Here is a 12,710-nt window from a genome sequence, read left to right as displayed (position 1 = left end):
GGCAAACATCCGTCTCTCCATCCACCCGATTCTTCTATCCACCAAGTGATTTGGGCTTAATCATACCTGGAAGAAGGGAAAACCACAAAAAGGGAGCCCTCCATGTGTCCCATCATCTGCCTGTCAGGCTGTAATACATTACCGTCCGGCATGACGGGTGATGTGTCCGGACACTGTTGGAAATTACTCCTCTTTATGGCCGGGGCAATCGCATTCGCCCCCCCCGTTCCTCTTCCCTTCCTTTATTCCTGGCGGCATATGATTATATTACCCATCTTGGAATGACTTCAGCAGAGACGGTGCTATTCCCAGGGAGCTGTCTCTCCCCGCTGCAACTCAATCCATACCCAATTGGACCGGCCGGTGATTTATAGTAAATTCTCTGCTTTGGAGGAATGTTCATTCAGCATGCACACGAACACACACACACACACACACACACACACACACACATACTGTGAGTTTTTGGTGAGCAGCGCTTGCAACTTCAGGTCTCAGGTCAAGACCGGGCAACACTGTGAGCGTCAGTGGAGGCAGACGTGAGACTGAGGTACTGAGGTACTACTACTAAGTTTTTCTGCGTAGTTTCATAATGAAATCAGCAAGATGCTCCTCTGCTCTTTGTGAAGATGTCATTTCCAATCCATCTCCAAGGGAACAGTGAAGCTGAGCCGTGAGCGGTGTCACGCTCGCCGCCTGCCTCTCTGATGAGTGGGAGTGTTCATGTGGAGGAGTTTCTGTTGCATCGTGGAGAGTTGATCAACATCCCCCGTGGTGGCCGAGGCCGCGGAGTGGTCAGCTGACGGCAGAGGCCGTCAGTTCAGACCCGAGGCGGCGTGACACCCTCCGATTGTGGCAACTCTCTCATCAACCCCCCTCTCCCCACACGTTTCCATAGATGTGGGCAGAACGCCTTCATCTATATTCAGCACGACTAAATTGAAAGATTTAAGGGTTTTACCGGTCATATCCCGGAAGTCTTGAAAGTATCAATAATGTTGAGTCCTGGTCTATGAGACCGGGGCGGATAGAGCTTCCCATTCTGCACAGTATCGTTCACACATGATAAAATCTGCTCACGCTATTCTCGGAATCACGCTGCGTCTTTGGAAGCACACATTTTCCCAAGCACAACACTCCCTTGCTACAAAGTGATGCAACACTTCTAACATAGATGCAATCTGGAGGAGCGTGTGTTTTCGTAACAGTTCGTCTAAGTACCCAGTTGGCATCCCTCTGCTGCTTTCTTTCACTTTATCAACTTGCCGGATATCATCCCCTTATTCATCGCCGGTTATCCCGGGGCATTGTGTGCTCAGGGCAAAGAGCTGAGGTCAGGCCGAGAGGAGCTGCTGGGATCTCGCTCCTTCATTGTTCCCAGCTTGTTTGGGAACAATGAGAGGTCTTTTTAGATCTTGTTTTATTTTCTTCTCCTCGTGCTTTTTCTCCATCTGTCTCTCAATGACGGCTCGGCATTGACTGTTCCTCCGACGGTGTGCGACCTCACATCTTTGAGAGGAGCCTTTCCTCAGCCGGCGCTGCAGCAGAATGCCTGGCTCTTGGTGAGCAGACATAAGAGACGGTGACACGCGGCTGTGGGCTGATAGACTTTCCACTGGAGTGGATTAAATCAGCATCAGGCGAGTGGAGCTGATTACCTCAATACGAAAATGCAGTATCTTAATGGTACATATTTTCATGAGGCAGCCCAGTTGCCTTTCATTTTGCGGCTAATATGTCTATTCTTATGAGTCATTTACTTCTTTAATTACCTTTAGCAGCAGATGCACAATGGTGTATTAATGTGAATGATTTTTACTGCCACTTCATCATACAGAGCCTGTGAAGTTGAAAGGCGTAATTGAGGTGGAAGAGCGACTCCTGAGAGAAACAATATTTAGCTGACAGTTCCTCTTGTACTCTGGGAGGGTGTTTATGAGTTTACACCGCGCTAAAGCTGTAATAAAAGCAGTATTCATTTAATAAAGACTGGGGGACACAAATGCTTTCACTGCGATCTCCTCGGCTATTGAACCATCCCAGGAAGTTATGTGGTGCCATCAGACATCACTGTGTGTGTGTGTGTGTGTGTGTGTGTGTTGGTGTTTCTGCTCACTCGTGCACACTTGTATATGTTTTTTTCGTCCCTTTTGTGCCAATGTAACGATTATTTGCAGCAAGCGAGCTCTTGTTTGCGCCTCCTTTCCTTGCAGCATGCACAACTGTGACAATCCGGGTCATTTGCATGTGTGTACTTACTTTGTGTGGGCGTGTTTTGTCTGCAGCTTGTGTACTTTCCTTGGTGTGATGTTCTGATCCGGGCTGCTCTGAATGGAGGGCCTTCTTTAGCCATCTGTTGTTAAGCTGCTGGCTAAGCAAGGCTGGGGAATCCAAACAAACGCAGAGCACACAGCAAACGGAAGCTGTCAGGACTGCATAGCTGAGCTGACCTCGCCGGGCAGGGGGGAGCGGACGGGGAGGGGGGGGGGGGTCTCTGTACCAGGCTCTGAGTGCCCCAACGGCCTGTTTGGGGCACTGTTTACCCTCCCCTCCGCTCCTCTTGCAGCCTTCGCCTCCTCTCTGCTGCATTCTCTTTTTTCATCTCTCTCTGATGTGTTTGCCGCTGTTATTCTCTCCTTCCATCTGTCACCCCACTCCGCTCCACTCCCTCCATCATCATTCCTGCTCCGGCGGCCCCTCACTCACAGTTAATAACTTATCTTTTGTCATGTTTTTCTTAAAGCCCCCCTCCAAAAAAAAAAAAACCCCAAAAAACCCAGAACATTTTGATGTACCGCGTTACCTGTGAAGGAGGGGGTGGAGCTGAGGGACTTCATGGGGAGCTATACTGGATTTTTATTGAAGTCAGATTTTGTCTTATGTAAGTGCACACTCAGCTTTATTGTTTAAACATGGATGTTTGAAATGTTTAGCCTTTTCATAAATATTAATAGATTAGTTGAAAAGTGCAGCTAAGGAAGGGAATCTAATGGTTTGAAGTGGGTATAAAACATTGATTTATTTATGTATTCAACATGAATTAGTTTGGGAATCTAAACACAGACGGGGGAGTGTTGTTGCGAGAGCGGTGTAATGTGTAAGGTTTGAGCGCTGGGCCTGTTTTCCATGTGGAGTGGCTTTTTGGAAATGGCCTTAATTGTATACTTAGTGGGAAATCAGACTTCCTGCTTTGCATTGCAGATAAACGTCTGTATTATTGAGGAAAAATGCAAATAAAACAAACAGACGCCAGCAACAAAATATCTTTCTTGTTTCAGAACTACTAATAAAAAAAAACTAAAAAAAACACGTATTTCAGTTTGAAACACAAGGAGTCCAAGCGCTTTGTCAACATGTCTACATATCAAACCTACCTGTAGCTTTACCTGATTTATCTGCTGAGGAGAAGCTGCAGGGGGCGGAGGTGATAAATGTCAGGTGAGCTGAGATGTGCAGTCAGTCAGGAAGTTGAGCAGATAACCTTGACATTAAACCCACAGAGGCTGCAGAGCAACACCGGAGGGCCTGTTATCTTCTGATCTGAACTGCGTTAAGAGTTACTGCTATAGTCGTAGCTGGCTGTCTCGGAGCCGGACGGTCGGGGAGTAAATACAAGAAAAAACACGCTTGTGAGCAGCAACTCGCAAACAGATGCGCATTCATTCCTGCTCCTCTCGGTGGCCGCAGGGATCAGGATCTTCTAGCAACCTGTTCACACTCAAGGACTCCCTCGGTTTGAAGTTGAAGTTTGAAGATTTATTTGGATCCCTATTAGCTGCAGCAAAACTGCAGCTATTCTTCCTGGGGTCTGACACATAATATACAATACAAGACAAAAATTAAAACCAAACCTAAAGAGGTAGTAGAAGAAAAAGAAAAGAAACATAGAAAAGAAAAAAAGTAAAAAAAAGGAAATTCTTCTACAAAATATATTCTAGATTTCTGTCAAATAAGACCAGTGCTCTTTTTGACACTCACATTAAGGTTACAGTCATTCCGAAACATTCAGATGTAATGCATTACAATACAAAATCATACCTTCTTTAAATAGCATCAACAAATTCAAACAATGTATAGTCATCGACAACGTGTTTAAGTTATAATCACTTATCGTAACTTGAACCCATTGCCATTTTTAGTAACCCAATAGCCATATAATAATAATTAAATAAGTTTTATATGTATTTATTTAAGAGATGTTTCTTTACTAATAATTTGAATTATTTTATGCTAGTACGGTAGTTTGCTCAAAGTGTTTGGGAAGTAAATTCCATTCATACATAGCTCTGTACATCACCGTTCTCTTACTATAGGGTGTCTTGGTTTTTGGCAGTGAAGAATGACCTCTGGCAGCGTCTCGTGCTGTAGCTGTGATTTTCTGAACTGTAACATAGTTTTCTGTGTAGAACTTGCAGGGTTTTGGATATGGATACATTTCTTATAAATATTAATAATGAATAAAGTAATCTTTCCCTTACCATTAACCAGCTGAGATTTCTATGCATTTTAAATACACTTGTTCTGAAACCACAACCAAGGACAATGCGAGCTGCTGTATTTTGTACTATTTGAAGTTTATTGATCATGTCTGCTGTGGCGTTTGGTCACAGCGTCACACCAACACGCCCCGGCAACGGCGCCGGTCCTGTAGTTTACCACCACCTGGCTTGAACCCTGATACCCGAACCCTGAACCCTGCATGTTCTCCCGTACTGCCACCTGTTACCACGTTGGTGGTCCATCGATCCGTCAGTTAGTAAAGTGATTAGAGTTTAATCTAGATCCAAGTGGCTGAAAGCTCTGCTCGTCTCTTTGGTTGCTTGATGAGGTTTTGATGGTCACGTTGGTTCAGTTACAGTAAGTTGCCTGAAGTGATAACAAAGCGAGATCAGCCTGAAACAAGTCTGGTTTTGTTGCCGCAGGTAAAGGGACAGCGAGGGGTTCAGCAGACGCAGACTTGACTGTGTGGCGAGGCACTGAGCTGGGATTTGTGCGACACCCATAGCTGGCTTTAGCAGCAGGAAACCTCAAAGCCTGTAAATAATCCACATGTGCAGGCTGCACATAAAGACATGCAGTACTTAGTAGTTCCCTTATGACAGCGTGATAGCCCAGGGACGCGAGAGACGCTCCCGTCTCTTTTCACAAATACCATGTCAAGAATACATACATGCCGGTTGTTCATTGGGGGTATTGTGTTAGGGTTGGGGAATTCTAAATCATTGTAAATGTCGACAATAGTAGAGCATTTTAAGGGACAAGAAAACCCAACTGCAGTGTCTTTGTTACCACCTTATGAGACGTTCCAGGTGTCTGATGAAATGGCCGTCGGGTGCAAGTAGAATCACCTCTGGTGTCCGTGTACTTGTGTATGTGGTGACTCACAAACACTGAACGCTTGTAGATGTACGAGCCCCTAACACTTTGGGTTTATAACAGCGTCGGCCTAATTTGGTTTGGACTTGAAGCGGCAGAGATGAATAAAACGATGCTAATTATTGATTTTCTGTCTGTACGCTTGTGACATCGTACAGACAGAAGATCTGACAGCGATGACAAAGACATGTCTGTGGTTTCTGTGTCTTTACATAACGTATTCCAGTTAATAATGTGTCCATATCGTAGTCTGAGGCTATATGTGTATTAAGTCCCTCTCAGTCTCGCCAACACACTACACCTTGATTTGACAGTACACTTTACTTTATTTTTACTTTTTTTATTTGCACCATAAAAGAGAAAAACAAAAACTAACAGACAAAAGTAATATGTGCGGGAGAGGTTAAAAAACCCTGTACGGGCTTATAAAAAGCACCTCCCCAAGGAAATAAAAGAATTGACAAATAAATCAACAACAATAATAATACTGGTATTCACAAAATAAACAAGAAGCTATAACAACAGACAATAAGAAAGCAAATGAGCAGGGAACATGAGCAGGGAACGCAAAAAACAAAACCATGAGAGTATGTAGGGTAATAATCCACATCTAACATACTGTAAAATAAACGTTTAAGAGTCTTGATTTAACATAATATATTTAAGTCTTAACTTAAACATTTTGATAGAAGAGGATGATTCAACAATGAACTGTAACACTGTAACAGAGCGCACTGTAAAACAGGACACTGTAACACAGTACACTGTAATACGGTACACTGTAATACACTGTACTCGCGAAAGTACTCCATTTAGAGCTCAGCTTCTGGTCTTGTCCCAAATTTAAAGTTGTTAACTCACAAAACAAATGATTAGTCATAAGCTCAGAATTATTTATCTGTTTGAGAAAATAATTCACAAAAACTCCTGGAAGAATAAATGGGAAGTGATGGCTGTAATTCCCAGCATTCCCTCGAAACAACAGCGACAACGCTGGGGACACACGGACCTGGACAGGAGAAAACCTGATCTACTGATGTCAGCGGATGTTCAGGTGCTCGGTGTAGAGCTCCGGATCATAACGTCACAATTCCCAGCGTGCAACACTCTAGATCAGTGTCTCCCGGACCAGTGGGTCCGGGCCCCCCCTGGGGGGGCGCCAGAGATCTCGCGTGGGGGCGCAAAACTTTGTCTGCTTTGAAATGATGCAGTTGTAAAAATTATATTTGCGAATGAGTCATTCATAAGACATTGTTATGAATAATTTATGAATGTCTTGAATATGTTTTGTTTTTTATACACTGGTGACAAACACAGGAAATGATTTCATTCCTTATTATTATATCATTACTCAACATTTAATCTACTCCGACAGGTTGTTAAAGGAAAAATGTAAAAAAAATGTTGGTCTCATATTAAAAGAGACATTTTTCAGAAATATTTTGATGTCCTTTTATGTCCTTTTGTGCGTATTTTATACATTGGTGACATTGGAGAAAAACAAATTCATATGTATACAGAGTAAACCAAAGAGAAATGTATAAAAAAAAACATAATTAATGTTCATTTTTTCAATTAAAGACTATTTTGGTGCTAGTACGTACGGGTCGGGGGGCCTGGCTGGTCTTAGACACAAGTAGGGGGGGGGGGCAAGGAAAATAGGTTGGGAACCACTGCTCTAGAATGTAAACAAGGCCATTTTGGCAGTAAAGCTGAAGCGGGCGAGAGAGACGTTTCTGCGCCGGTAACCGGTAGAAACGATGTCCAATAGCTGTTGTGCACCGGGATGGTGGAGAGAGGCGAGATAAACAGATTTTTGCCATAAAAACGCGCGACCAAGACAGCTGACAGTCGAGAGCAGCTCTCACCGAATCCAGCTGTGCAGCTGCAGGGGCTCCAAGCACAACACCATCCTCTCTAACACCACCCACACCTTCACCTGAGGGTCAGTCTGCTGAATCACTCACCTGGAAAAGAAGCACCTGCGTGATAACTATTTATCCTATCAGTTCATTGTTGAATCATCCTCTTATATCAAAATGTTTAAGTTAAGACTTAAATATATTCTGTTAAATCAAGACTCTTAAACGTTTATTTTACAGTGTGTTAGATGTGGATTATTACCCTACATACTCATGTTTTTGTTTTTTGCGTTCCCTGCTCATGTTGTTTGTTTTCTTATTGTCTGTTGTTATAGCTTCTTTTTTATTTTGTGAATACCAGTATTATTGTTGTTGTTGATTTATTTGTCAATTCTTTTATTTCCTTGGGGAGGTGCTTTTTATAAGCCCGTACAGGGTTTTTTAACCTCTCCCGCACATATTACTTTTGTCTGTTAGTTGTTGTTTTTGTTTTTCTCTTTTATGGTGCAAATAAAAAAAGTAAAGTAAATAGACATACAAAGTGAGATGAGATGTTGGCTTAAAACTTTCATCCACACAGTAAAAACCGGTAAAATCCACGGTTTCATATTTTTACATAATAGTTAGTTAGTTAGTTAGTTAATATTTATTTCGGTCAATCACAAACAAAAATCAACAAACAAGATAACACAGGTTTTTCCCTGGTCAACATTGTGATTATTTGACCGAAGAATATAGACTATACAAAAAGAACAAAATTAAGTATCATAAGTCTACACAAAATAATAATAATAATAATAATAATAATAATAATAATAATAATAATAATAACAATAACAATAACGATGATGATGATGATGATGATGATGATGATGATAATAATAATAGTAATAATAGCAATAATAATGATGATAGCTCTGAAAACAGAAAGTGAAAAGATGCTAAGGAAATCTGTCATCTGTCATTTAATATGAAATTAACACTAACAATATTATTCAAGCCGATGTATACAATAAAGTCGTACTGAATTAACCTTTCTGAAACACAATTTTTTTTTTACACAATTTATTATAAAACAAAATGTTTTTTTTTTTGTTTTTTTTTTATTTAAAAAAAATCATGTTTTAAATGTATCGATATCAATTCGGCTGGCAAAGTATCGTGATATATTGCCATATCGATATTTTTGCCCACCCCTAATTGGAGCATACTTTGGGTTGTAATGCGCCGTAAACTCGGACTCTGGATGAACACCGGTCAAGCGGGGAACACCCCTGACAGGTCACCAGTCCTTCACAGACAAAAGAGAGCGAACACACAGCAGAAGAACACGGTAGGGTCACGGAAGTTGACGTATGTGTAGTTCACTTTGTTCTCATTTACAGTTTTTATTGCTGACGTCAAAGCATTTGTTTTTCTCTAAGTCATCAATAATCCCTCAACCTCCTCCCCCGCACTTCCGAGTGCTTCATATGCCGCAGGTGCACGTGTATCAGGCAATGTGTGACATTTCTTGCATTTATCCAGCATCCAATACACTAAAATAAAAATCGGATCACTTCCGCAAGTTCGAGGACGAGGGAGGCTTTAACCCAGAGGACTGGGGCTCTGTAAACTTTGCAGTGACACGTCTCTATAGGTGTTTTTTAGCTCTGTAAAACAGGCCTCTCAGAGGAATGCCGCCTCCAGCCGCCTTTTTAACCTCATAACTGCCTATCAGCCTGCTGACAGCACAGTCTGTGCTCCAGTTTACTGTTTACTCATCATGCAAAAACAGAAAAAAACAAAGGTTTTCCCAAAGTTGCACGATGAAGACTGCTCCACGTGTACGACACTTCCTTTTGCTGTTCAAGGCTGCAGTCACATCATTATTGTCCTTATTTTAATTGTAAAACTAATTTGTTAAATCTGTGAAATGTCGGAGACTGCCTTTCTAATGTTCCTATTTCATGAAACCAGGTGGAGTTGCTTTTAGAATCACCATGTAATTCCCCTGCAGCGTGCTGGAGGTAATACTTTAATGGAGTCATAACTGTCCTGCAGTTACTCTGCGCTGTTAATAAACCGTACTTGTGATGCTACGTGGAAAAGAAAGGAACAACCGTCCAGACTCTCAGCAGCAGCGGCCAGCCTGAGGCTACCTGTGTTTAGATGGGTGCTTTTAATATGTTGAGCAACTTTATTCCTTTTTTTTTTTGGTTTTGGTGTAACGTTAAAACATGACTGTGCGGCGTCAGCGCTCGTAGCAACTGGCCTTTCACTTTCTGTTTATTTCATTTATTTTTTTGTTCTTTACATATAACTGACAGTGAGGAAAGACTTCCCAGAAATGTTTATTTTCATCCATTACTGTCTGAACTTCCTATCATATCCTGTTGACTCAACTCGCTTTGTTCCAACACCCTCGGTCGTAAACCCAGACACGCACACACACACACACACACACACACCGCACACACATTTCACTGCATGTGTCATCAGTTAAAGTGGAAAAGAAAACAGTCAACATTGTTTACTCTTCAGTACTACCCGTAATACCACACCTTGGGCGTAGTGATTGATTGCGTTACTGCAGTTTTTTCTTCAGAGTTTTCTCATGAATGATCTCTTCTTCAGAGTCGACGGCCCAGTTAATCTAAACGTAACTGTGGTGAAATATTTCACTGCCCAAACAAGTTGTTGTTTTCTTGAAGTTGGAAACTTATTTTTCCAGTAAAGTGAAAAAAAATCAAAAGGGATTTGTTTTTTTATAAATGTAGAAAACAGAAAGTAATTGTTAACAGGAGCTTTAAAAGTTGAACTAAACTGGACTTTGTTACGATTAATTGTCTTTTTAACGTTCTGATAGTTGTCTTCAGCCCCAACACGACTTCATGTGCCGTTTTAAATTCAGTTCACTTCACTTTTTCATGGAATCTTAAAGTGCTTTGAAGTGAAAACATAACACCAAAGATGTAAAATGTAAATATTGACCCCGTGCTTGGAAGTAAATCTTACTCACAGAGTTCTTAGTTTGAATTTTAGCACTATCTTTATGAGTGTGCTTGCTGTGTGGGGTTTCCCCCACAAATTTCAGTGCAAAAACAGTTAGATATGCAGAATGAAATATGTCCTTCATCCCTGTGTGAGACTCTGGAGAGACAGAGACAGACAGAGACGCTGCATTTTTCTGCTTTAAAGTTAAGTATGGTGAAATCTAAGGAGTGTGGCCTCTCTGTAGCCTGTGGTCATATTAATGCTACATGATGTCATCCGACAGCCGTGTGTCTGGGAGGGTCAGCATCCACGCCCACGCACAGACCATCATACAGCTGTTCACTTCCACTCCCCGTCCTGTCTGAAGCTCCCATTATAGTGGCATTAACGCTTTACTGGCATCTCAACGCAGAGCTTTCGGTGTCTTGTTCCCTGCGATGTCTTACTTTCACACCGCTTTGCACGGGTTTCACTCACTCATTCACACGTTGCTCTTTTCACTGTTTTGTACTTTGTGTGTGTTTTTTTTTTTAGTTATTTCATTTTTTTCCAGTGTCCTTTCATCAAACATTCTGCTAAATACATTCACAATTTCTGAATTTCCCAAGTAAGGGACTGGAGTAGTGATCGATAGTGAGCCTGTGAGATGAGCTGGGATGCACCCTGCAACCGTTTGTGTAATCACTGCAGCAATCGCCGGAGCATCATGGAAAGAATGAGGCCAGTTATTTACCCAGATGGTTTACTGGTGGAGGTGTGAGGCTGGCCAGCTCACTGTGGGAACACAACGCTTGCTTTTCTTGGTATTGCTGACCGTTTTCAAGACCACTGTGTTTTTTTTCCCCCCAGCTCTCTCTAGCTTTGTTTGCTCTGGATGGCATGCTTGATTATTTATCGTAAGGGAAAAGGGAGTAGCTGGAGCAATAAACATGTGTCTGCTCTGTATTTTTTTCCACTGAGAAGGCCGTGTCCTTTAACAGATATTTGAAGCGGCCATAAAGACTTTTATTTGCTTTCTAGACAAGTGAAAGGACGATCTAAAGCACAGATTAGGTGCTTTCACAATTTGTATTTGTTGTAAGAATAACCTATCCGCAGTTATATATTTCCTCTGGATGGCTGGGGTTGACTTTTTTGTCTCTGTTAATTTATTGTGACATCTGTTAATAGTTTATATCTACTTTAGCTTCAGGACTTTGAATAGGAATGTTTGAAAGAGTCTTTGTAATGTTTTTTTTTTAAGTCCATTAAAAGGCAAGAGGGCAGATTTTCCCTGTTAAAAGTGTTCTCAAGTAGCTTTAGGCCTCCCCAGCTCTAATCCTTCTTCCTTTAAAATGCTCAGACGGCTGGCCGCCTCACGCAACAGCTTCGTGGTCCGTGGGTTGATTTTTTTTTTTAAATTCATCTTATTTGTTTATTTATTCTTTTTATTTTGTATTTCTCTCCATCAGGCCCTCCAAGTGGCCCGGCAGATTCTCCTCCAGCAGCAGCAGCAGCATCATCACCAGCAGCAGCAGCAGCAGCAGCAGCAGCAGCAGCAGCAGCAGCAGCAGCAGCAGCAGCAGCAGCAGCAGCAGCAGCAGCAGCAGCAGCAGCAGCAGCAGCAGCTGCAGCCTCATCAAAACACTGGCCGCAAATCCCCCAAAGCCAACGACAAGCAGCAGAGCCTACAGGTACGGTAAACATGTACTCATTCACAGATAATCTCCTGTATATTAACACCTCATTATCAGCCACTTTAGTTATTTTACTTTGTGGTTACAGAATTTGAAAAAAAAAAAAAAATCAAGTGAACTTATGCAACTCTCACAAGAACACAGTGTGCGAGCAAAAGTACCAAAGTAAGTTCGCAAAACAGGAAATTTAAATTAGCTCTGCAAAATTTGCAGTTAGGTATGTATCCTCCTGTGTTATGTGTGATTAAGCAACACACAAACACCGACTCTCTTTCACAAAAACAAAAACAATGTGTCTTCTCCGTCTGAGGACGCAGGGACAACACGGTGTCCCGCAGACATCCGTGGACTGTTTGTGGTCAGCCCCGTACAGCAGACAGGAAATCTTTTAAGTGTTAGTTGTGTGCAGGAGACGGTGTAGAAGAGGGAGATGTGTCGGGGGAAACGTGAAAAGTGCATTTGTGCCACAGAGAAGTGAAACCGCCGCGAGTGGGGTGAAGGTGCCAGGTGGTGGCACGGCGAGTGCAGCTAAGTGGTTATCAAAGATAGAGAGGTGATGGACGGCTTTTCACAGGAAAAGAAAAAAAGAAACCAGCAGGAAAAAAAATGTTTGTTTATATTTCACAATATCTTGCTCTAATTTGAGCACTGCTGCATATCTGATGCAATATTTAACGGTAATTTCAGATCAGCTGCCTCTGAGATGTGTATCTTTGTTTGAACAAGGAGCAGTTGTTTGTGTCAGTGTGAAATTGCAAACGACTTCAGGGCATATTTGGTAATTAATACAGAGGCCCTGGTCTCTATGTATGTATATATA

General features: G+C 42.0%; 1 protein-coding gene across 11 annotated transcripts in view; it reads left to right on the top strand.

The window, feature by feature from the left end:
* Positions 1-12,710, top strand: part of foxp1b (forkhead box P1b) — a 161,295-nt gene that overhangs the window by 96,393 nt on the left and 52,192 nt on the right. For 10 of the 11 annotated variants that reach the window (XM_061727918.1, XM_061727926.1, XM_061727917.1 and 7 more), the window contains one exon: positions 11,666-11,887. In XM_061727918.1, the coding sequence (XP_061583902.1) occupies positions 11,666-11,887 (222 nt within the window). The remainder of the gene's footprint in view (positions 1-11,665; positions 11,888-12,710) is intronic. The other variant, XM_061727927.1, reaches the window with a different exon arrangement.

The sequence above is a fragment of the Cololabis saira genome, chromosome 8 (genome assembly GCF_033807715.1).
Source record: "Cololabis saira isolate AMF1-May2022 chromosome 8, fColSai1.1, whole genome shotgun sequence".
Lineage (NCBI taxonomy): Eukaryota > Metazoa > Chordata > Actinopteri > Beloniformes > Belonidae > Cololabis > Cololabis saira.
Note: the sequence above shows the minus strand (reverse complement) of the source record. Positions and strands in the feature narration are given on the sequence as shown.